At 40.3% G+C, this 24,639-nt stretch overlaps 1 protein-coding gene and 1 long non-coding RNA gene across 4 annotated transcripts in view; one reads left to right on the forward strand and one right to left on the reverse strand.

The window, feature by feature from the left end:
• Window positions 1–24,639, reverse strand: part of tnksa (tankyrase, TRF1-interacting ankyrin-related ADP-ribose polymerase a) — a 166,866-nt gene that overhangs the window by 38,975 nt on the left and 103,252 nt on the right. For all 3 annotated transcript variants that reach the window (XM_069925464.1, XM_069925453.1, XM_069925473.1), the window contains 5 exons: window positions 22,917–23,088; window positions 22,209–22,288; window positions 13,742–13,887; window positions 9,954–10,119; window positions 7,944–8,163 (listed from right to left, as the gene is read on the reverse strand). In XM_069925464.1, coding sequence (XP_069781565.1) covers window positions 7,944–8,163; window positions 9,954–10,119; window positions 13,742–13,887; window positions 22,209–22,288; window positions 22,917–23,088 — 784 coding nt within the window. The remainder of the gene's footprint in view (window positions 1–7,943; window positions 8,164–9,953; window positions 10,120–13,741; window positions 13,888–22,208; window positions 22,289–22,916; window positions 23,089–24,639) is intronic.
• On the forward strand, window positions 4,267–7,953 carry LOC138757731 (uncharacterized). The gene is made up of 2 exons (XR_011353864.1): window positions 4,267–4,338; window positions 7,824–7,953. It is a non-coding gene; the product is annotated as an uncharacterized lncRNA (long non-coding RNA).

Consider the following 24,639-nt stretch of genomic DNA (forward strand, 5'->3'; position numbering starts at 1 on the left):
AGACAAGTGTGACGTGTTCCATTTTGGAAGGACAAACCAAGAAAGGACATATGCATTAAATGGTAGGGCACAGAGATGGTAGGGCACAGAGGAGTGTGGTAGAACAGAGGGATCTGGGAATACAGATACATAATTCCCTGAAAGTGGCATCACAGGTGGATAGGGTTGTAAAGAGGGCTTTTGGCATATTGGTCTTCATAAATCAATGTATTGAGAATGGAAGTTGGGATATTATGGTAAAGTTGAGGCCAAATTTGGAGTATTGTGTGAAGTTTTGGTCACCTTACTGAAGGAAAGATATCAATAAGATAGAAAGAGCGCAGAGAAGGTTTACTTGGATGTTATCCAGACTTCAGGAACTGAGTTACCGAGAAAAGTTAAACAGGTTAGGACTTTATTCCCTGGAGCATAGAATAATGAGGGGAGATTTGATAGAGGTATTTAAAATTATGAGACAGGTGGGATAGGTTTTTCCCACTGAGGGTCGGTGAGATACAAACCAGAGGACATGAGTTATGAGTGAAAGGGAAAAGGTTCAGAGGGAACATGAGGGGGAACAACTTCATACAAAGAGTAGCTTGAGTGTGGAATGAGCTGCCAGCTGAGGAGTTGAATGCAGGCTCAATTTTAATATTCAAGAAGAATTTGGACAAATACATGGGCTAGGATTGGGTGAAGGTCAGTGGGACTTGGCCAAAAAAAAAATGGTTTGGCACAGACTAGAAAAGCCAAAGGGACTTATTTCTGTGTTGTAATGTTCTATGGTTCAATGAGAGACAGAGTTAGGGCAGGTTGTCCATTTTTTACCCTAGTGTAAAAATGTGAAAAGGCGAGAGCATATGTGTCTAAGGTGAGGGGAGGGTGTGGGGAATTTTAAGAAAGATGTGCAGGACACGTTTTTACACACACACACACACACACACACACACACACACACACAGAGTGATGAGTGCCTGGGACTGGTTGCTGGAGGACATGGTAGAAGCAGATATGTCAGTATTATTCGAGAGCTTAGAGATAGACATACGAACATGCAGGAAATAGATGGATATTTATGAAGTGCAAGAGATTTTAATTTGGCATCATGTTCAGTGCAAACATGGTGAACTGAAGGGCCTGTTCCTGTGCTGTATTGCTCAATGACAAAAACTTTCTCGAAGTTTGATTCTACATTTCTGGGAATATTTTATTTATGTTTTAAGAAAATACAGAATATAAGACTCAATTAACATAGTAAATACATTGTACCGCGGGTAGCATTATATAAACTTACTTAGAAGTATGCGTTAGGTGGGCTTCAATTACCCCATTTTCAAAATTATTATGAAGCAGCCCAGTGAAATTTATTGGAAGACTGATGGATTTGGACCAACCCCCGAGTTGGGCTAAAGTTGAGATGGCTTGTATTTCTCAAGTTGAGGTGCATCAATTTATATTTCGATGGAATGTAAATTTGTTGCGGAAATATAATATGCCGATATTAAAACATCTCTTAAAGGTATGGACTAAAAAAAAGATTTTAGGATCAAAAGGTAAATTGTCAATTTTAACCCCATTATATAACAATCAGCTTATTCCTTTTTCAATGTTTAATAATTATTTAAAGAGTTGGGTATAAAGATGTTACAGGATTGTTTTGTAAAAAGACAGTTTCTTTCTTTTAATCAATTGAAAGAGCATTTTGATATTGCTGAAAATTCTTTGTTTGTTTATTATCAACTTCGAGCTTTGGTGAAAGATATGTATGGTAGAGAGATGATTTTACCTGTATTGATGGAATTCAAGTCTTTGATTTCTTCTATAACAAAAAAGGGGTTATATTTCTGTTATGTACCAAGTATTACAAGACAATATGGATAAACCGGAATGGGAGAAGTCTTAGCTTAAATGGGAAAATGATTTAGCCTTTGTTTTTCCTGAAGACTATTGGGCAGACATGTGTCATGATAGGGTTACTAAACTGACGAATGTGCGGTATGGAATGGTTAATTATAACTTTTTACATTGGTTGTATTTAACACCAGAGAAATTGAAAAAATATGGTTTTAGTAATTTGGACTCTTGTTTTAGATGTGGTGCATGTACTGGTACTTTTTTTTTTACATGCTGTTTGGTCTTGTGTTCGTGTACAACCATTTTGGCAAGAAATTAGGTTAACTTTGGAAAAATTAAATGACATTAAGTTACCACTAGATCCATCTTTTTTTTTATGGGTTATATGATTCCTTTAAAGGGATTAGGGTTGGATAAATTTCAAATTGCATTTGTACGTTTAGCATTATCTGTAGCTTGAAAATGTGTAGCAAGTACATGGAAAGATAACATAGTGATTAATATAATGTGATGGCATAATGAATTGAAAGCTTGTATTGTTATGGAAAAAGTTACATATAATCTGCATGACAAATATTCTTTTTTTGTTAATAAGTGTTTACCATATTTGGAATATATGCATTTAGATATATTTTGATATATTATATATTCTTAGTTTCTGTTTATAAATTTTTGGCTCTCCTTAAGAGAGATGGCTGATGGGGTGGGAGGGTGGGTGGAGACTCATATTTAAAAAAAAAGTTAAAATCTTTTTTTATTTTTTGCTGTTTTTTATTGTTTTTTTATATATATATATATAATATATATACACACACACACTTATATAAAATTGTCCTTATGGAATGTATGCTGTATTATTACTAATGATCTTTCAAATAAATAAAGTTTAAAAAAAACATAGTAATACATTGAATATAAAATCATAGAAAAACATTCATAAGGTCCAAAAATAAAATTAAAAAGGAGAGTCCCTCTTCTCACAGCACCCCTTCCCCAGATTTGAAAGGGGACAGACAGCAGGGAATAGAGGGAGATAAAAAGAAAGAAAATAGAAAAGAAAAAGCAACAGGAGCATGGTTCGACATCTCAAGAGTCACATCATTTTAAAAGTATTAAATTTCTACTAAGGAGTATACTAATTGACAAATATCAAAATAAATTCTATAATCTGGGCATTTAAGTAATGTAAATAAGGTTGCCAAATTTTAATGAACATACTATATCTATTCCTCAGTCTACAAGTAATCTTCTCAAGGGGAATACAACTTTGCCCTTCCATGATCCAACGATCTACTTCTGGAGAAGTTAACTTTTATAACTGCCAAATTCCCCAGAACAAACAATTCTGGGTCAAGAGGGAAGTTCACCTCCACAATTTTTGTCAACACTTCCCCCAATTTTATCCAAAAGGATCTTAATCAGGTGGAATGTAAAAAGATACCAACATCAATACCACACCTAAAACACTTAATAGAAAATTCTGGTTTATTTTTATGTACCTTTTGAGGTGTGAGATATAATTGGTGCAGAAAATTATAATGAATCAGTCTATAAAGTTGATTCTACTTTATTACTTTTCCCACACTACAAATGGTATGAGCTCTTGGGAGTTTCTCTTTCTTGTTGGAACACTTTCAATGTCTGCCACTGCATTTCAATTGACTGATAATTTACTGTAATTTGCCAGTTCAATTCAACTTCCTTTGTTTTCATATTCTCATCTGGTCCAGAACACACCCTTTTCTCCCTCAAGTTGAATGTACAATTCAATCATATTATGATCACTGGTGTCTTGCTGTCTTTCTGACAAAGTTATTAATTAATTTCATTTTGATGGACTTTTCTTGATTTGGCAAAACCTGCTCTTTGGTTATCTTATCCTGAAGACACTCTATGAAGGCATCCCATCCAATTTTGCCCATCAAATTTTTCTATTCCATACGAAGATTAAAATCCTTCATAAAATCACATGAACACTTTCTTTATACTCTTTAGCACAATGATTAATTTAGTTTTGAGAAATGAAATAGGATAAATAATGAACAGAATTGGAAAAACTTTACTGTGAAAATAGGATATTTTATTGGCTCTCCGGAAGCTTAATCGGGAGATTGGGAGGTTCTGAGTGATGTCATAACATCACAATGCAATGTTATTTGGAACGTGTGGGCTTTTAAAAGCTGCAGGTGACTGAGTACACAACTTTTACTGAACTTCGACTAAACTATGTCTGATAATTTTCTCGTTGGGGTCACCAATGTAGCGACACAGTTACTACATTGGTGAACCTGATGGGCCCAAATGGACTTTGGACCCAACATGGACAACGCAGTGGTTTTGCTCAAACTGCCTGTCTTTTTGATGACTCAATGTGGTTTGCTTTGGGCAGGCTGAGGCACAGTTCTCAGTGGACGTCACTAAGTACTATCATGTGGTAAGCGCCCTCGACCAGGATACGGCCAGTCGAGTAGTGGATTTCCTTCTGGACCCACCAGCTCTTGGCAGGTACAAAGACCTAAAAGCCCCCCTTCTCTAGATTTACGGTCTCTCATGGCGTGAGTGAGCAGCACGGCTCCTCCATATCGATGGCCTGGGGGACCGTGCCCTTTCTGAGTTAATGAATGACATGTTGGCACTGGCAGACAGCCATAGACCTTGCTGCACTTTGAGCAGTTGTTTTTAGAGCAAATGCCAGAAGACATCTGCCTCATGTTGGCTGATGAGGACGTTGATAACCCTCAAATAAAGGCTGCTTGTGAAGGTAGCAAGGTGCAAGGCCCACAGAAATTAATTCTGCATCATACCAAAAGGCCCAGGCTCCACGAGTAACAGCAATGAGGGCACATGTTCCCCCAGACAAGCACGACTCAATGATAACCACCATATGTTTTTACCATCAATGCTGGGGTTCTGGAGCTCGCTACTGCTGACTCCCTTGCACTCTTCCGGGAAAACACTATGGCCAGTCGTCGCTCATAGCTACAGCAGCTGGCCTCCATAACACCCTACCTACATCTGGGACGAACTCTCCCAGGACAAATTTCTAGTCGACACGGGTGCGGAGGTTAGTGTTCTTCCTCCTTCAGGCTTTGACACCTGTACCAGGAGCATAGGTCCGGTGCTCACTATGATGAAAAACATATGGCACACGGACTATACCACTGAAATTTGACAACAATTAAGTTCACATGGAAGTTCATTCTTGCTGCTGTGTCTTGGCCATTGCTGGGTGTCAACTTCCTTAGAGCCCATTCACTGATGGTGGACTTAAAAGGGAGGCGTTCCAGACTCTCCACCTTGAAAACTACCCACCCCGCACCTAGACGCCATGGAGCACTCTAACAACGAATTCACCAAACTTCTCGCGGAGTTTCCAGATATTGTGACTACCCAGTTCTCCACTGCCACACGCAAACATGGCATTGCACTCCACATCTTCACCCAAGGACCTCTACATTTCTGAGCCTGACGCCTGCTGCCTGACAAGTTGTGGCTTGCAAAAGTTCAACAGAACGGAGGAACTTGGAATCAATCGCAGGTCTGATAGCCCATGGGCTTCCCCGCTACATATGGTGCCCAAAGCCACAGCTGGAGACCTTGTGCGGATTACAGGCATCACAATGACGCTACCACTGCAGACCGCTTCTCTATGACCCATATACAGGACTTAATTGGTAATCTTCATGGGACCAGGATATTTTCTAAAATTGACTTGGTGTTTGGATGTGCCCAAGACCACCATCATAATACTGTTCAGCCTCTTTGAATTTTCGATAATGCCGTTTGGACTCAAAAATGCTGCACAAACATTCCACTGACTAATGGACACAGTGGGGCGTGGCATGGACTTCCTTTTCGTATCCTTCGATGCCACTCCCACAAAGAGCACCTGCAGCATCTGCGTTTACTCTGCCGTTGTCTATAGGAGTTTAGGATATTTGGAGCCCCGTCAAGTGCATATTTGGACAGTCCTCCATCAAGTTCTTGGGACAACGGATCAGCAGCCGGGGTGTTGTTCCATTGCCAAGCAAAATGGAAGCCATCCTCAAATTCCCAAGGCCCGATATAATCAAAGGACTCCAAGAATTTGTGGGGATGGTCAATTTCTATCGCTGCTTTCTACCCTCTGCAGCTCATATTACGAAACCCCTCTTTGATCTCATGTCCAGCGGTACCAAAGAACTTGAGTGGGCAAAGGAGACGACAGTAGGATTCCAGCAGACCAAAAACACCCTAGCGAAGGCAACATTGCTGGTCCATTCACAAATGGATGCACCAACCACCTTGACGCACCCGACGTGGCAGTAGGCAAGGTCTTAGAATGGACAATGGAAGCCTCTAGCGTTTTTTAGTAGGCTCCTCCGCCTTCCAGAAATGAAATACAGTACATTCAATAGGGAACTGCTGGCGCTATTCTTAGCAGTCAGACACTTTTGCTATTTTTTGGAAGTCAGGGACTTCAGAGTTTTTAGTGACCACTAACTGCTAATATTTGCCTTCATGAAGGCACCAAATCCCTGGTCAGCCCACCAGCAATGCCATCCATCTTACATATCCGAGTTTTCAACCAGGATGAAACGCATCTTCGGTAAGAGTAATGTGGTGGCTGATGTCCTGTCCCACTCCTTTGTTCAAGCAGTATGTGCCCTCTTTCCGGGTGTAGACAACATGGTGCTTGCCAAAGCACAACGCCAGGATGATGAACTCCCAGCTTATAGAAATGCTATCATGAGCCTACAACTCGAGGATGCAGCCTTTTGGGCCGCAAGGTATCACTCTCCTGTGCAATGTTTCCATGGGTCAGCCTCGCCCTGTCGTCCCTGCTGCATGGAGACATTGCATTTCCGATGCTATTCATGGACTGCCCCATCCCTCCATTTGAGCAACGGTCTACCTGATAGCCAACAAGTTTGTATGGCATGGACTCAAAAAGCAGGTCAGGTACTGGGCAAAAATGTACATGGACTGCCAATCTGCAAAAATGCAAAGGCACATGAAGGCGCTGCTTCAGCCTTTCCAGCCGCCACAGCTGGAACCATCTTACACAACCACATGCATGTCGACATTGTCGGCCCACTTCTAGTGTCACGAGGGTCTAGGTACTTGTTAATGGTCATCAACAGATTCACTAGGTGGTCAGAGGGAGTTCCTATGACCAACTCATCGACCAATTTATGCGCTATAGCTTTTATTTTTGCCTGGGAATCTTGGTTCAGCTTACCCACACACATCACTTCTGACAAAGGCCCGCAGTTTACTTCTGCACTCTGGTACGTTTTGTTGCGACTGCTGGGAATGCAGTTCCACCACACAACAGCCTACCACCCGCAGTCGAATGGCCTGGTGGAGCAGTTCCATACATGAAGGCTGCACTGATGGGGCACCTCCAGGGACCTGATTGGGCAGACGAGCTGCCCTCGATCCTCCTGGGAACAAGAACAGAGGTGCCACTGAAGTCTTAGGCAGACTGCGGCATGGAAAATTGGCCCCAGTTCCCACATCAAGGCATGGAACAATGACACCTTTCATCCCAAAGGAACTCCGGGACTGAGTTTGTATTTGTGTGTAGAGGTGCACACGGGCCACCCTTACAGATGCCGTACGAGGGTCCCTTCAGAGTGCTACGAAATAATCGTACTACTTGTTGGGGGGCATCCAGAGACATTTACGATTGACTGACTAAAGCCCGCTCATCTCGACTGTGATCGACACTTGTCACAACCCCCGATGGCAAGAGCAGTAGACAACAATGGCACCAGAGGTTTAGCCTCCTATTGCTGGTTCTGGAGGGGGGTGGGGGGCATGTAGTGGCTCACAGGAGTCTTCATCAAACCGGCTCGGGAGGTTCTGAGTGACATCTTGACATCACAATACGATTATGTCTTTTGGAACATGTGGGGTTTTAAAAAGCTGCAGGTGACTGTGAGTAAATGACTGTTACTGAACTTCGACTGAACTACGTCTGATCATTTTCTCATTCTTCATTTCAGACTGCAACACAGCTGCTACAATATGGACTAGAGACAAAGAAGAATCGATACAAGTAAATGGATAAACCAGTAAAAGGGACAATATATCAGAAATGGCACAATACCTTAGTAAAATCTTACCTGCAAGATGGAGTGGTGTTGAGTTTCTTCCTTGAGTATCCCTGCAATTTATGTTTTCTGGGCTACACAACTTCTGGACCCGAGCTAAACAGCCTTTCTTGGCAGCATCAAGCAAAGCAGCATCCCCTCGCAACAAGTCCTGAATATCTGTATCTCCCTCTTTCACAAGGTCCAGAGGTGTATTGCCATCTCTGTTCTTCTTTGTTGGGTCAGCTCCATGCTGAAAAAAATGAAGATGATTTGCATAGTATATTTACATATATTTCTACATTATCTGACCAAATTATAATTATAATGGCACCATACAACAATAAATAGGGGTACCACAATATGATTTATATTCTGACAACTATTTAAATTATTGCCAATCAGTTTCTTAACTCCATTTATGTGTTTGGTTACTTTTATCTAACAAAGAAAAAACAAGTTTTAATAAATTCAACTGCCCTAGCTTCAACAATTTTTTGGAAATGCAAATTCCAAAAACCTACTTGAGGAAATGCTTTCTGTTATAACCTATGAATGGTCAAGGTTTATTTTTAAGCTTGTATTTGATGAAGGAATCAGTTATTTTTTCTTGCTCTTATTATGAACTCCTTCAATATATTTTACCTTAAGACCAAGATATTTTCATGAGCTGCAGTGAATACCTGAATACAATATTCTAGATGAAATCTAATCAAAGGTCTAACTGTGATTCCACTTCCGTGTTTTAACTCATTGTAATAACGAGGGAAACAGAAATTTCTTTGTTAATGAAATCCTAAAGTATAATGCAAATTGGAGATGGGAAGTTTAATCTTATTGACTCCAAATTTGAAAAGCACAAAATAAAATTTTCTACTACAACCTGAAATTTATTCAGTTTGCACCTGACCAGGCATAACCACCTAATTAATAGTAATATCTCCATAAATCCAATGATCACTGGGGAATCAGAGGAGAAGACAGTAAGTAAATTTAAGTTTTTAGGAGTCACTATCTCGAAGGATCTTTCCTGGACTCAACACATCGATGACACTGTGAAGAAACCATGTCAGTGTCTCTACTTCCTTAGGACTTTGTGTAGGTTTGGTATGACATCCAAAACCCTCGCAAATTTATATAGATGTGCGGTGGAAAGTGTGCTGACTGGCTACATCACAGTTTGGTATGGGAACACCAATATCCCTGAGCTCAAAACTCTGCAAAAGGTGGTGGACAAAGCCCAGGAGATCACAGGAGAAACTGTCTCCACCATCACGAACATCTTCAGGGAACGCTGCAGTCAGAGAGCAGCAGCAATCATCAAGAATCCACACCACCCAGCACATGCTCTGCTCTTGCTGCTGCCATCAGGAAAGAGGTAGAGATGCCACAAGACTCACACCACCAGGTTCAGGAACAGCTGCTCCCCCTCCACCATCAGACTCCTCAACAACCAATTCAATCAGGGACTCATTTAAGGACACTTACTTTTGCATTTATTGATTTTTTTTTCTCTCTATTGCACAGTTGGTTTATTTGTTTACATTGAGTAGTTTTTTTTGCACTACCAATTAAGTGGCAATTCTGCCTGGCCAGCAAAAGAATCTCAGGGTTGTATGTGATGTCATTTAAATTTTTATATTTTTAAACATTTTTAAAATGTAAATTTAGACATAGAGCATAGTAATAGGCCACACAATTAACCTACAACTCCTGGTTTGTTTTGAGGGATTGGAGGAAACCGGAGAACACGGGGAAAGCCCACACAGACATAGGGAGAATGTACAAACTCCTTACAGACAGCATAGGATTCAAACCTAATCCCAAATCGCTAGTGCTGTAACAGCATTATGCCAACTATTAACCTTGCTGCCCATGTATGTATTCTGACAATAAATCTGAAATTTGATGTTTACCCAATTTAAAAAAGAAATTTCTGTGCAGAGATTTTCCTGTATCAATTTCTAACTATGTGACTAATACCCAGGTATCTGACAAAAATCACCAAGCATTTATATACAAATCTTTCAAATTAGCACATACCTTTAAAAGAAGTTTACAAATTTCATATTTGCCTTTGGCCGCTGCTTCATGCAAAGGCGTGAACTTCCATAGATCAGCCACATTCACTGAAGCACCATGCCGTACCAGCAGTTCTGCTACTTCATAATGCCCATAGGAGCAAGCATTGTGCAATGGCACTAGACCCCTGAAAGATAAATAATTTTAGTATAAGCACTAAATAATTGCACAAAATTGTTTCATTCAAATATTGAGGCATCACATCAGGCAATGTCGCCTTAAGTAGACATGTTGTGTACTCTGTAGCTACAGGAAACCTGATAATAATAGGGAGACATTCTTGTCATTTTCTTTTCTCTTATCCCCAAACCACAATTCTTTTCAGCCTTGTGGACACAAATCATGAGGAAAACATCTCAGGAGTGTCACAGACAGGTTAGTTCTGGTGAAACATGATAGGCTGCAGACCCTGTGATTGTAGTAAACACACTGAAATGCTGGAGGAGCTCAGCTGGTCTTTTCAGCGTCTATAGTAGACAAAGATATATTGCTGTCTTTTCAGGCCTGAGCCCTTCTTCATGGAAAAATAAGAAAAGGCTGAAGCAGGATATTTCAGTAAGTCTCAAAATTCAAACAATGCGAGAGGAATCCAGTCTAACAAAAGGTATTAATTGCATACAAGGGATTAGGTAGAATACATCATGTCTGTGCAAAAGGAGACAGGGAATGGAGAGACGACAGGGGAGCTGGAGAAGTCACTATTAATGCCATCTGGTTGGAGGGTGCCCAGGCAGGAGATAAGGTGTTGTTGTTCCTCCAATTTACGAGTGGTCTTAGTCTGGCAGTACATGGGAGCAAGGACAGACGTGTCAGCATGGGAATGGGGTGGAGAACTGAAATGGGCCTCTGGAAGATCCATGCTATTGCACCAGAGTCAGGGTGCTCAATAAAGCAATTTCTCAGTCTGTGTTCAGTCTCTCCAATGTAGGAGACCACAGTAGGAGCACTTCAAGTAGTAGGTGACCCCTGCAGATTCATAAGTGAAACGTTGCTTCACTTGGAAGGTCTGTTTAGGGTCCTAAATGGTGCTGAGGGAGGAGATGTGCGCCCAAGGTGTGGCCACAGGAGTAGGTGCCGAGGGAACGATTGGTGGGGAGTGAGGAGTTGTCAAAGGAGTCACGGAGGGAGCAGTCCCTGCAGAAGGCGGAGAGGGAAATATGCATCTAGTGGAGTTAGTGGAGGGCCAGGCATTCTGAGGGGGTGAGATTGGAATGAATGAGGGGAGTAGTGAAGTCGATACAGTTGATGTCCTAGTGGCAGTTGTAAATATAAAGATCCAGAGCAGGTAGAAGAATGAAACGAGGAGTCCAGGAGGAAGAAGATGCTTTAAAAGTGGGAGAAAGGATTTGTGGTGGGGGGTGGGGGCGGAGAATCGTGGTTGTGGAAGCATGGAGGCAGAGCCGATGGAAGTTCAACATTATTTTATGCGCAGAACTCATTAAGGTTTGGGCAAAAGGGAAACGAAGGTGAAGCCTCTGCTGAGGACAGAGTGTTCAGTCTCCAAAAGGGGAAGGTCGAAGAGGATGGTGAAAAACAGGCAGGAGTTAAGGGAAGGTTCAATGGGGTGGAGGGTTTAGGGGAGGAGCATAGAGTGGATCAAGAGGTGGAGGGTAGGATGGGGAGGGTTGGGAAAGTCAGCGAGTGGAGCGAGGGGCCCGTGCACTCCTGGAGCAAGGGTGGGAGTTCGTGACGGAGGCTCGGTCCTGCAGGCAGCAGGGGACAAGGAGGAAACCTGGGTCTGAAGCTCGGTTCTATCGGTCACCAAGTTCAGGGTGAAAATTCATGTCAGAGGCTCTATCCTGTAGGTCGCCGGACTGAAACAGAGACCCAAGTGTGAAGCCTGGTCCTGTGGGCCAGCGGGTTCAGGGCGAAAGTTCACATCAAAGGCTTGATCCTGTAGGTGTGAAAGAATATAGATATGTTTTTGGGAGATAAATTGGGGCAGGTTTTAGTGTAGGTCACATACAAACATTTTAAAACAGATCTTATTTAAAATACTTGAGCTCTGCTCATGCTAGACATGTCGGGGCCAACAGCATTTGCAAAAGATTTGGAGAGTGCTCAAAAGACCCAAGTCTTTTACAAAAAGGCAACAGTAGAAAAAACTCGTTGGAGAAGCATTCTGTCTGGAGTGGAACTTGCTGTTCTAAGCGGGTCATGTGGTTTTGCAAGCAGAGAGAGTCAAACAGGCTTTTTTTCTCTCTGAGAAAGAGAGAGAGATCAGTTCTACAGTCAGCAGCAGCTGGGACTGGAACAGGACAAGCTTGTGGACAATCCCATTTGGAAGACAGGTTGTGAGTGCTTTGTTCAGCCTGGTCAAAGCCCTTGTGGTTCATGCAAGAGGAGAGGACTGGCTGTCTAATGTTTCACTTGAAATAAGCGAAACAGAAAAGACACTCTGTCGTGACCTGAAAGAAAGAGATTATCATCTGGAGTACCCTGAGGTGGATAGTTTCTTCGGCAAAACACTGAAGTGGCTGATTAAACAAGGAATCAGTTGTGGGTGTCAGCTTACAACAAATCTTTCTCTGAAAATCGACAAGAACCTTCCTGAGTGGTAACCATTTACATTTACAAAGCCTGAACTTTATAAATGTTAAATTCTGTGCACAGTACAAGAATTGCCTGCAACCAATGAACTTGGAGGAATGAGAAGTAAAATTGAACTGTGAATCAAAGAACCTTCCTGAACATACATACATTACGTACATGTACGTTTAGAATCAGAAGGGGGTTAAATTACATTAGTTAAGTCAATAGTGATAAGTTAAAGTGTGATTCTGTTTTCATGTTTCATGGCAGATCGTGGTGAGTTGAGATATGGAGCTGTGGTAGTGAGAGGATGATGGACCGGTGGTACCTGCGCATTGATCTGAGGGTAGTCTGTAGGATACGGCAGGAAAAGCAAAGAGAGCAGAAGTTAATGCAGCACAGGTACCCAAGGTCCCGGTGGGGGCTAGAATCCACGTGACACCAAATGGCAGCATAAGTAGCCATTTGAAGTGAGTCTGGGTGAGAACAATGGTTGTAGAGCTTGAAAGCAGTAGGCAGTGCAGATAGGGAGCAGTGAGAGAGACTCTCACAGTACTCCCTTTGAAAAGAAGAGAATATCTTCAAGGAAGGCATCCCTTAAAGACATTTTGCAGTGGATCAACACAACTGAATGAAACATGATGGGAAGTAGATGCTGTGATTGTAGTAAACATGCTGAAATGCTGGAGGAACTCAGATGGTCTTTTCACCATCTATAGGAGACAAAGATATATTGCTGACATTTCAGGCCTGAGCTCTTCTTCAAGGAACAAAAAAAATCAGAAAAGGTAGAAGCAGGATATATCAGAAGTCTCAAAATTCAAACAATGGGGGAGTACTCTAGACCAACAAAAGGTGTTAATTGGATAAAATAAGAAACTATGTAGAATTTATCATGCCTGTGTGAAAGGAATCAGGGAATGGAGAGAGGACAGGGAATAGTTCTGGTCACTGATCTTGTTTACATAGATTCTTCAAGGAATCAATCTGATATGAAATACAGGCCAATTTTTAACCTGTCTATAGGCATTTAAATAAAGACTAGGCCTGAGAGTAGGGAGAGGGCTTATCTTGGAATGGAGGAACATGAATTCCTTTCTATAGTTTGTCCACAATAATTCTCAACAACAACCATATTAATTTTACCCATCTGTTTTAAAGGTGCATTCTTTGTAAAGAGCAAGGAGACTAAATCTCAAAAGTGAATATATACAGACCCCTTGTCTTTGGCATGTACATCAGCTCCATGATGGAGTAGGTACTCGACTACAGCCACCCGATTATAGCCTGCAGCAAAATGTAATGGGGTGGAGTGCCGTCCTTCCAAGTCTCTGCAGTTCACATTCTGCGTTGTGCACAGTTGCTTTAAAATAAAAGTAAATTTATTAGCAAAAGTTATTGAACTTTTGTTCAGAATTTATGTAAGTTAATTGTGTGAATTAATTTGAAAGACTTAACAAGATAAATTAAAACATTAAATGAAGAAACAACATTTTGGTTTGTTGCCTGGGCCATATCAAAACCCAAGAAAATAAAGAATATGACCAGAGGAAGACAACCTGCATGTATATTAATATCTAATACTTGAATGGCAATGAAAATAAAACTTGTATGTCAGCTGATAAAGCACATGGTCTTTACTGTGCTGTAGATACTGATTGATCCAAACTTCTTATCTTCAAGCCATTAGTCTTTCACATTCCTCTTGCTCAGATTTAGGAGATGAAATAACTAAACCTTTTACATTCGAGATACTGGTAATTTGTCACAATGTTCAATATTAAATAAATGAGCTCAAAAGCAGGTTTTAAAATATCACCTTTAAAAGTACCAGAACATTTCTCGATGTAAGAATTTTAACAGCATTATTTAATATGCTAGAAGTTATGTTATGAGATAATTATAATCAGAATTGTTAATTTGTACACATTTAATTTGTCACTCATATTTATTACACAGTCACTATAATATTACATAAATGTGCAAAAAACTTCTGAAAAGAGTTTCAATACAATGCCAGGCCTTGATTCTCTGAGAAAATACTAGGTTAGTTGGAACTCAAACAAAGACAAGATGAATTATGAACAAACACAACAGACAGAAAATATAAATGTATCTCAGTACTGTCCTTAACTGGCATATAAAGATAGCATTGTAACTATACATTAGGAAGATCAGAGATGAAGTAAGGGCACGAACACTTAATCTAACCATGTGTAAGCATATTTGGTACTTGCTCATTGGTGACTGGCTCACAAATAAGTTAAGATAATTAGGATAGTGACTGGCCATGGAGTAGAGAACAACCCTACAGATTGGGTATTTCGAGGGTTTAATTAGACAGCTTTGAAATGGCTTTAAGTAAATGCTTTACTTAATACCTTACTTAATTTGAGAAGATGCCCACAATCGATAAAACTGCCAATTCTAAACTACCCTGCTGCTTGCTAGCCACCTTGTTCCATCTGCATTGGTCGTATTTCAATTTTATGTATTATATTCTGGTGTTATGGTAAACCAATAAACCAAATCATTCTACAAACCATCCAACTAATTTATACTAAGCTGGAATCCACAAATTACAATCAAAATTGGACATCAAGCTACATGAGGAACAAGAACAGGTGACAAAATTTTGGCTAAAAGATCGAGGATGACAACTTGCAGGAAAGCAGGAACAAATAAGAGATCACAGAATAAGGAATATCCAGTCCTCAGAGAGCTGTTGGCATGAAGAGGATAACAAACAGAAATATGGTTATGAAGCGGGTATGACACAAGGATGAGAATTGAAAACAATGATTAATGAGACATAGCACATGCTAGGCAATGGGTAGAAGGATTTGAATGAGTTAAAACAGTGGTTCTCAACCTTTTTCCACTCACATCCCACTTTAAGTAATCCCTATGCCATTGGTGCTCTGTGATTAGTCAGGGATTGCTTAAGGTAGTATGTGGGTGGGAAGGGAAGGTTGAGAATCACTGCTCTGGATCCAATTGTTACTGAAATATTTTGCTTGAGATAAATGGTCATTGGCCCATTTCCTTTGGAGTTATGAAACCGTGCACATAACGAGTCAATTAAGTACGATTAAAGCAGTGGTTTTCAAACTTTTTCTTTCCATTCACATACTACCTTAAGCAATTCCTCTCTAATCACAGAGCACCTATGGCATAGGGAATACTTAAAGTGGTATGTGAGTGGAAAGAAAAAGGTTGAGAACCATGGAGTTAGAATTTACAGATGATGGAAAATTGACCAGGATAGTAGCAGGAGGATTTTATTAAAGATCAGAAAGGGAACCTTGGAGTGAAATTTATATATAAATTAAAGGATATGAATTGAGCTGGAGGTTGCAGTTCAGCATTCACAAACAGGGAGGGGAAAAGAGTCCAACACCAATATGTAAGGGGAATAGATAGCTGCTTCTGAAGTCATTCCTGAACTGGTTCTAGAGTCAAGAATGTCATAGATATACTTACAAATGAAAGAATACTACAAGATTTACCAAAATGACTTCAAGGTTAGTCCTCTTGGAAGTGATTAAGCAAGCAAGTCTCAAGTTTGGAAAAATGAGAGGTAATTTCATTACCATGTATAAAAAAGGGCTTGACAAAATAACACGGAGTTGATGTCTCTCCAGGCTGGGTTCCCAGGAACAAGGGTCACATTCTCAAGGAATTGGTCATTCAGAAGGGGAATGAGGAATTTCTTCCGAGGACAATGAATCTTTCAAATTCTATGCAAGAGGACCTAGGTAGTTCAATTGCTAAGTATATTCAAGGCTGGATCCATTCAATTGATGGATTTTTAGATATTAAGGAATTAAAGAATTCCATAGGAAAGTGATTCTGAAGTAAAACATCAGCCATGTTCTTACAGAGTGGCAGAGCAGACAAAAAGGAGCAAATGGTTAACTCTTGACTCTTATTTCTGAAATTGTGTGTCTCATCCATACTGGCAATTGATAGCAAATCAAAAGTATTATCAAGGAAAATGTGAAAATGAGCTGCTTAGGAAAAATGAAAAACTTTGCCAAAGTAACTGATTTTTTTTTTGTCCACCCATAAAAGCATGCAGTCCTAAAATTCTCCTAATCTATTTCCTCTAAGAAACAATCATTATTATAAGATTCACAATGACTAAAATCTCATAGACACTTAATTTTTTTAAAATATACAACATAACATGCCTGTGCCGCCCAATTACACCCAATTGACTTACAACCCTTGGTACATTTTGATCGGTGGGATGAAATTGGAGCACCCAGAAGAAACTTACAGACATGGCGAGAACATGCAAACTTCTTACAGATAGCGTTGCATTCAAACCTCAGTTGCTGGCACTGTAACAGCATTGCACTAACCACTATGCTAACTGTGCCACCCTCTATCCAGTGGTTGTTGAAAGGCAATTGCAGAAAATAGTTCACTGTGTAGGAAGTAACATATGCACAGAATATTTGTTGGCCACTAAGCAACAAAGAGCAGACATAAATGTGCCTTTTTCTAGCTGGCAAGGGATTTAGACCATTTACCCCACCCACGATCACCCCAACCAGAGGAAACCAACATTAATCCCACATTTCAATATTTTGCAATAGTACAAGACGAGACGATTCAAGTATTCGCCTAGACACTTAAATGCTTTCTGCAATTCTGCTCCCACCACTCCAGGCACTCATGACATTCTTGATGAAATAGGCCTCCCTCAGAATCTCTTGCCTCTTGGTCTAAATCTATGCTTGCTTGTTTTATCTACCTCTGATAAGTTTCCTACAGTATACTATACCCAATCACGTACAATTGTCCCATCTTACCCTCCTCTGCCCCAGGAAAACAGACATACCCTGTCCAGTCTCTTCTTCAGAAATAAAACTCTCCATCTCAAGCAATATCCTGGTGAATCTTCTCTGCAACCTCTCCAACACTATCACATTGTTCCTGTAACATGGTGACCAGAACTGCATGCAGCAATTTTGCTGAATTTTGACCAATGTTTTATAAATATGGACAATAACCTCCTGTCCTTGAACTGAATGCTCCCACCAATGAAGGCCAGTATCCCACACATCATCTTAGCCATGTTATCTAGCTACACTGCCATCTTCAAATATCTTTGAACATGTACACTGAGGTAGGTCCCTTTGTTCCTCAATATCCCCAAAGATCCTACCGCTCATGGTTATGTTCTACCATTTTTGGTACTCCCAAAATACATCACCCATTTTATCTGGATAAAGCTCAATCTGTCATTTCACAAATATGAACTTGTTAATCATGCCTCCAATATCCGCACCCAAATCATCAACATATAACAGCTAGCAAGAGTCACAGGCATCTAATCAAAAACAACTTTCCATCTCCTATTGTCAAGCTAATTTTAGATCCAATTTACTACTTGCTCTGGATCCTATTGATCTTGACTTTTTGGATCAGCCTTCCACGGGACCTTGTCAAAAGTCTTAATGAATTCATGTCAACCATATTGGCTGCCAATGCCCTCATTAATAGTTATATTTTCAAAACAAATTCAATCGGATTAAACAGATAGGATTTCCTTTTGATCAGTCCCTGCCTTTTCAAGTGGTCACTAACCCACTCCTTCAAAACTTCCAATAACTTTCCTACAACTGACATTAGACTCACAACTCTGTAACCAACAGGACTATCCCTGAAGCTCTTCTTGAAAAGGGAGACAATATTTGCTGTCCTTCATTCCCCTGATCTTATACTCAAGGGCAGTGAAGATTTAAAAAATCTATCAGAGATCCAAATGCCTTTCCCCTCATCTCCTATAGCAGCCTGGAATGCATTTCCTCCACACCTTGCATTTCTTTGGTGCCATTTCCTCCACACCTTTATTTTTTATTTGTTGTGGTTTGTGTGTCTGGGGCTTTGCTTTTTCTTAACTTTTTTCCTTCTTTTCTGGAGAGGGCTGGTATTCTCCTACTGGCCACTACTCCATCACGTGACTCCTCCTACCTTGCATCAATTAAAGCATAACCTCCTTTTGTATTCAGGTCCTCTAGCTATAAACATAACCGTACTATCACACTAGTCTTTTGCAAATCTCTGTCTCCATCATACCTGTTTCCAAGATGAGGTTTTCCAGTCCAGATCAACTCTGAAATGACTTTATTCCAAAAAGGCATATTCCCCTTTACCACCATCAACTCAGCCCTTAACCGCATCTCCTCCATTTCCCGCTCATTTGTCCTGGTGCCCTCTGAACCCCAGGTGTATCAATAACAGGATTTCACTTGTTCTCACCCACCACCCCACCCAGCCTCCGGATCCAACATATCATCTTCTCCGTAATTTCCATCACCTACACGTGACCCCATCACTAGTCATCTTCCCCTCTCTACCTTCTGTAGGGACACATCCTCTGCGACTCCCTCCTCCACTCATCCCTTCCTATTAATCATTCCCTTGCCACATTCCCCAGCAGCTACAGGAAGAACTACATTTGTGCCTGCACCTCCTCCCTCACCACCATTCGGGGACCTAAACAATTCTTCCAAGTGAAGCAACTCTGGACTTAAGTATCTGCAGAAGTCATTTACTGCATCTGGTGCTCCTGTGGTGGCCTTCTCTACATTGGAGACTGGACGCAGACTGGGAGATTGATTTGCTGAGCATCTTCGCTCTATTTGCATCAGTGACAGTGGCCAATTCTGAGCACCCTCCTGTGCCAATAGTGTCATGTATTATCAAACCAAGACCTCCTATAAATTGGAGGAGCAACACCTAATTTTCTGCCTCGGCACTCTCCAGCTAGATGGCATTATTGTTGACCTCCACTTTCTTCTGACCTAATCCCTGTTCTTCCTCCATCTTTACATCTTCTTTCCTTCGGCTCTCCACTCTCTTCCCCTTCACAGAGCAATCACCCCTCCCCTTACTTCCCGGTGTGCTGTCTCTCCCTTTTCCACCTATTACCTCCTGCCTGTGGAACCGTGCTTCTCCCACCCACCCCCCTCCACCATTTTGATTGGGCACCTGCTCAGATTTTGTCCACACCTTGATGAAGGGGCATCCAAAATGTTGGTTATACATCTTTATCTTTGCTATATAAAGTACACAGTTTGATCTGCTGAGTTTCTCCAGCATTGAGTTTTGACTTCAACCATGGTGTCTGAAGACTTTTGTGTTTTACTTCTGTCTACTGAGTCAGAGTGTGTGGAAGTCAGAAGTAAGAAGGGAACGAGTACTGTATTGGGAGTTGTCTATAGGCCTCCAAATAACCCTCAGAACACTGAAGACCAGATTAAGTTGGCAGATTTCAGAATGGTGCAGAAATAACAGGGTTACTATTGTTACTGATAACTTCAACTTCCCAAATATTGACTGGCACCTCCTTCCTGCAATAGGCATAGATGGGGTAAAATTTTTCATTTGTATCCAAGGAGGATTCCTATTCTGGATCTAGTACTAGGTAACAGACCTCTCAGTGGGGGAACATTTCAGAAAAAGTGACAACTCCCTGAAATTTAGCATGGACAAGAATGGAAGCAGACAAAATAGTAAAGTGTTTAATTTGGAAAGCGCTAATTATGATGAGATGAGGCAGGAACTGGAGACAGTAAATTGGAAACAGATGTTCTTGGGAGAAAAAGCAGAAGTAATGTGGAGAATATTTAGGGACTACTTGCACAGGGTTCTGGATTGATTTGTCCGAGAGATGGAAAAGATGGTATGCAAGGGGATATGAGCTTGACAAAACAGGTGATGCAGCTAGTTAAGAGGAAGAAGGAAGCATTCATCAGATTTAGGAAGTAAAATGCAGGAATTATAGGGTAGCCAGGAAGGAATTTAAGAAAGGACTTAGGAGAGCTAGAAGGGGGCATGAGAGGGCCCTGGCAAGTAGGATCATGGAAAACCCCGTCATTCTATGGATATGTGAAGAACAGAAAGATGACAAGAGTGAATGAAGGGTTCCCTTAAGGATAAAGGAGGTACATGGAGACAGAGGAGTTTGGGGATGTCCTAAATGAATATTTTGCTTCAATATTCACCAGAGAAAAGGATCTTGGTCAAAGTGAGATCAGAATAGAACTAGCTTATGTGCTTGACCTTCTTATAAACATTTGGATTGGTAAGTTCCCAGGACCGGATGAGATATACCCCAAGTTGCTAATAGGAAGGAGGGAAAAGATTAGTGGGGCATTGGCAATGATCTCTGCTTCCTCCTTGCTCATAGGGTAAATGCCAGAGGATTAGAAAATGGGAAATGTGGTCCCCTTGTATAAAAAGGGTAATAAGGAGAATCTTGGGGAATTATAGACACAAATCTTGCATTTTTAAGGTGTGTGGCTTTGTGAAGGGAAGGTTGTGCCCCACAAGCCTAACTAAAGTTTTTGAGGTGGAAACAAAAGGAAATGAGGAATGCAGGGGAGTAGATCTGGTGAATGTGGATTTTAGTAAGGCATTTGACAAGCCCCCGCATGAAAGACTCATTCAGAATGTTGAGGCATGGGAACCACGGAACCTTGGCTCGGCGGATTCAGAATTGCTTGCCTGTGGAAAGCAGAGAGTAGTAGTGGATGGAAAGTATACTGCTTGGAGGTCAATGACTAGAGGAGTTCTGCAGCGATCAGTTCTGGGACTCCTGCTCTGTGATTGTTATAAATGACCTGGACTAAGAAGTAGAAGGATAGGCCAATAAGTCAAATTTAATTTTTTAAAAATTCAGATATAAATGTAACAGCTCCTTCCAGCCCACGAGTCTGTGTTGCCGAAATATCCCAATTAACATGCAACCCTTGTTCAATTTTCTCAAGGGTGGTAGGAAACCGGAGCACTCAAGGAGAACGTATAAACTCCCTACAGATAATGCTGGATTTGAATCTGGGTCGCTGGTGCTGTAACAACGTTGTACTAACTGCTAAGCTAACTGTGCTGTTCCTATTTTTGCAGATGATACAAAGGTTGTTGTTGTGGATAGTACTGAAGGTTGTCATATGTTACAACAGAATATAGAACAGGATACAGAGGTAGCAGAAAAGTGTCAGATGGTGTTCAATCTGGATAAGTATGAGGTTATGCATTTTGGAAGGTTAAACTTGAAGGTAGAGCACATGGATCATGATAGGATACTTAACAGTGTGGAAGAACAGAGGGATCTTGAGGTCTAAATCTCTCAAGATTGCCATGCAGGTTGATAGTATGCAGGGCTTCATTAGTCAGGGGATTGAGTTCAGGAATTGTGAGGTCATGTTGCAGCTCTATAAATCTCTGATGAGACCACACTTAGAATATTGTGTTCAGCTCTGTCACTTCATTACAGGAGGGATGTGGAAGCAATGGAGAAGGTGCAGAGGAGGTTTACCAGGATGTTGAATGGATTGGAAAATACTGCATGTCTTATGAGGCAAGGTTAGCTGAGCCAGAGCTTTTCTCTTCGGAGCAAAAAAGGATGAGAATTTATAGGTATATATAGGTCAGCACAACATCAAGGCCCTGTACCATAATGTTCTATGTCAGTTATTCATAGTAATGAGGTGATTATCAACATTTTGATCTCAAACCATAAACAGGACTGCATTTAGCAGTGCATCTCGAAGTGAGTGTAATACTAGCTGCTATTCTTCTTCAATACGCTACAGTAAGTCAATCATTTATCTTCACCAAAAAAAAACGCATAGATCCAATTTTTGTTTACCAAGAAAAAATAACTACCTTGACAGTTTCCAGGTCTCCAGCTTTTGCTGCCTCCAGGAGTCGATAATCAACATCTGAATTGTGCAATGGAACATTCTCTGAACAAAAAACACAAGTAAGGCTACCATCCTTATGAACACTCATCATCCTTAAAACTTTGCCCAAAAACATTGCAGTGCACATCTTTATGATGCATCTCTTATTAAGCCCATCAATCTAAAATTGTAATTCACAAACATTTATACATGGTATTTTTTTGCATGCAGGATAGAATGGGGAACAAACAACACAGGTATCCAAAGTAAGGATGCATAATTGGAAGTCTTTCACATGTTTCATTTCCTATTTTGTAAGACCCATGTATTAAATTGAAATCAAAACCAAGTTGCTTAGCATTATTGGGAATAACAATCTCGCAAATTAGAAGGTGAAATATTCTTAAAGTGTGTAGATTAAAACACATGCCTGCATGCAAAATAAAAACCCATTACAATAAAACATTTCCTGTCCACATAGTTGTGAATAAAAACATATCATTATAGCCTCATGAGAAAAAAAAAGTCAGATTTCAATGACTGCATGAAAACTAAAGGGCTGAAACTGATGGAAGTGTGCCAGGCAACATATTGAAGACTGTCCCATGGATAAGGCAATCTACATGGATGCCAGCTGACCTGTTGAACATTTCCAGCAACTATTCCAACCTAACAAGTACGATGCACCTACCATTAAGTATCTGCTGCACAGATTCATTCCCCATTTGTGCAGCTGTAAACCCTTGGAGAGACAAAATGGAAGGATCACTGCCGTAACTTAACAATAAGCGACATGTCTGTAAATGACCACCATGTGCTGCTCTATGTAAAGCTGCTTGACCAAGTGTGTCCAAAGCATTTATCTGTGAAAAAGAGAAGAATATTGATCACGAGAGTTGACAACTTATTCACAACCTGAAATGAGTAGCAGAAGCTTTTGTACTTCATAACATGTAATAAATTCTTTCCTTTACAAATTATGATTTGTAACAACCAGCTGCTGTAACTGGCATTGCTTGGATTATGTTCACTTCTGTGCAATCAAGTTTTATCGTATACTTTGCGGCATGGTTTGCACAACACTATTATAGCGCCGGCATCCTGGATTTGAGTTTGGCGCTGTCTGTAAGGAGTTTGTACGTTCTCCCCGTGTCTGTGTGGGTTCTCCCCATGTCTCCGGGTGCTCTGCATTCCTCCCACATTCCAAAGACGTATGGGGTTAGCAGGTTAATTGTTCACATGGGAGTATTTGGGCAGCACAGATCATGGGCCAGAAGAGCCTGTTATCATGCTGTATCTCTAAATTTAAAAAAAACATTTTCATTGAGTACACAATTATTCCATGAATAATAATTAGAAGGTTAGAATTATATATTTCAACTCAAGTTACCTACAAGAACATGTACTCTGAAATATATAGAAAAATTACATTTAATATGATTTTCTTTAAGTGAGTATGTTTACATCTTCAATATCAAAGTCCTTCAGAATATTTATTTCTTTTGAATCTGGTGCAAAAATGTTTAGATTATTTTTATATCCAACTCTGGAGCAACCAACATATAGTTGTCCATGGGAAAGGCTTTGAGTTTTGGGATTAAAGGCAATATCTTAGTGACTGTCCTTCTATCCTATTTTAGCTTTGAGCATTAATAGAGAACAGAGAACTGAAGTTTATTGAAATGAATAGTAGATCAGATTCGATAATTTGTACCCGAGCTATGAAGACATTTCCCCCTGGAGCATTACTAATCATTATTGTAGCCTCAATTGCATGTGGTAGTAATTTTTGAATTATGATTGAAGCTCATTCTTTTAGTTCAAAATTATGTGATGACTCATCAGGTGGCAACAGTTTAAAAATTCAACAGGAAAATGTACAGCATTATAAATATCATGCACAGATTGTCTGGGAAGCTTCAAAAGAATTTTTTTATTCATGCTCTACACTATGCCAATTTTTGGCACTAAAATTACTCTTTAATGCAATCACTGGTAATTCAAATAGCATTGACTGACATTTCAAAACTGCTTGCATCAGATCAAGAAGTACTGTAACAATTTAGTCCAAGTCTTTCACCAAAATGATTTCAGACAAGTCAGTATTTAATTTACCCATTTCTCAATTTGAATAAATTATGCAGCATTTAAATTGCCTGTCAAATACACTTGCATATTGATTTACAAGTGTAATCATTTATCATATCCCAAAAATAATTTGCTTCTAGTCTGTACCTCATGCAATTATTAGTGACATTTAGCAAACATTTCCTGTTAGCACTAAAATAAAACAGTACCTCATATTAATTTATTATTGTGGTTAAGAACTTGAAACATTCAATCTTACATCAAAAGTACTTGAGGTAAGTTCATTAAAATATTTTGTAGCTCAAGAAAATCTCATCAATTTTGAA

Source organism: Narcine bancroftii, chromosome 1 (assembly GCF_036971445.1).
Source record: "Narcine bancroftii isolate sNarBan1 chromosome 1, sNarBan1.hap1, whole genome shotgun sequence".
Classification (NCBI taxonomy): domain Eukaryota; kingdom Metazoa; phylum Chordata; class Chondrichthyes; order Torpediniformes; family Narcinidae; genus Narcine; species Narcine bancroftii.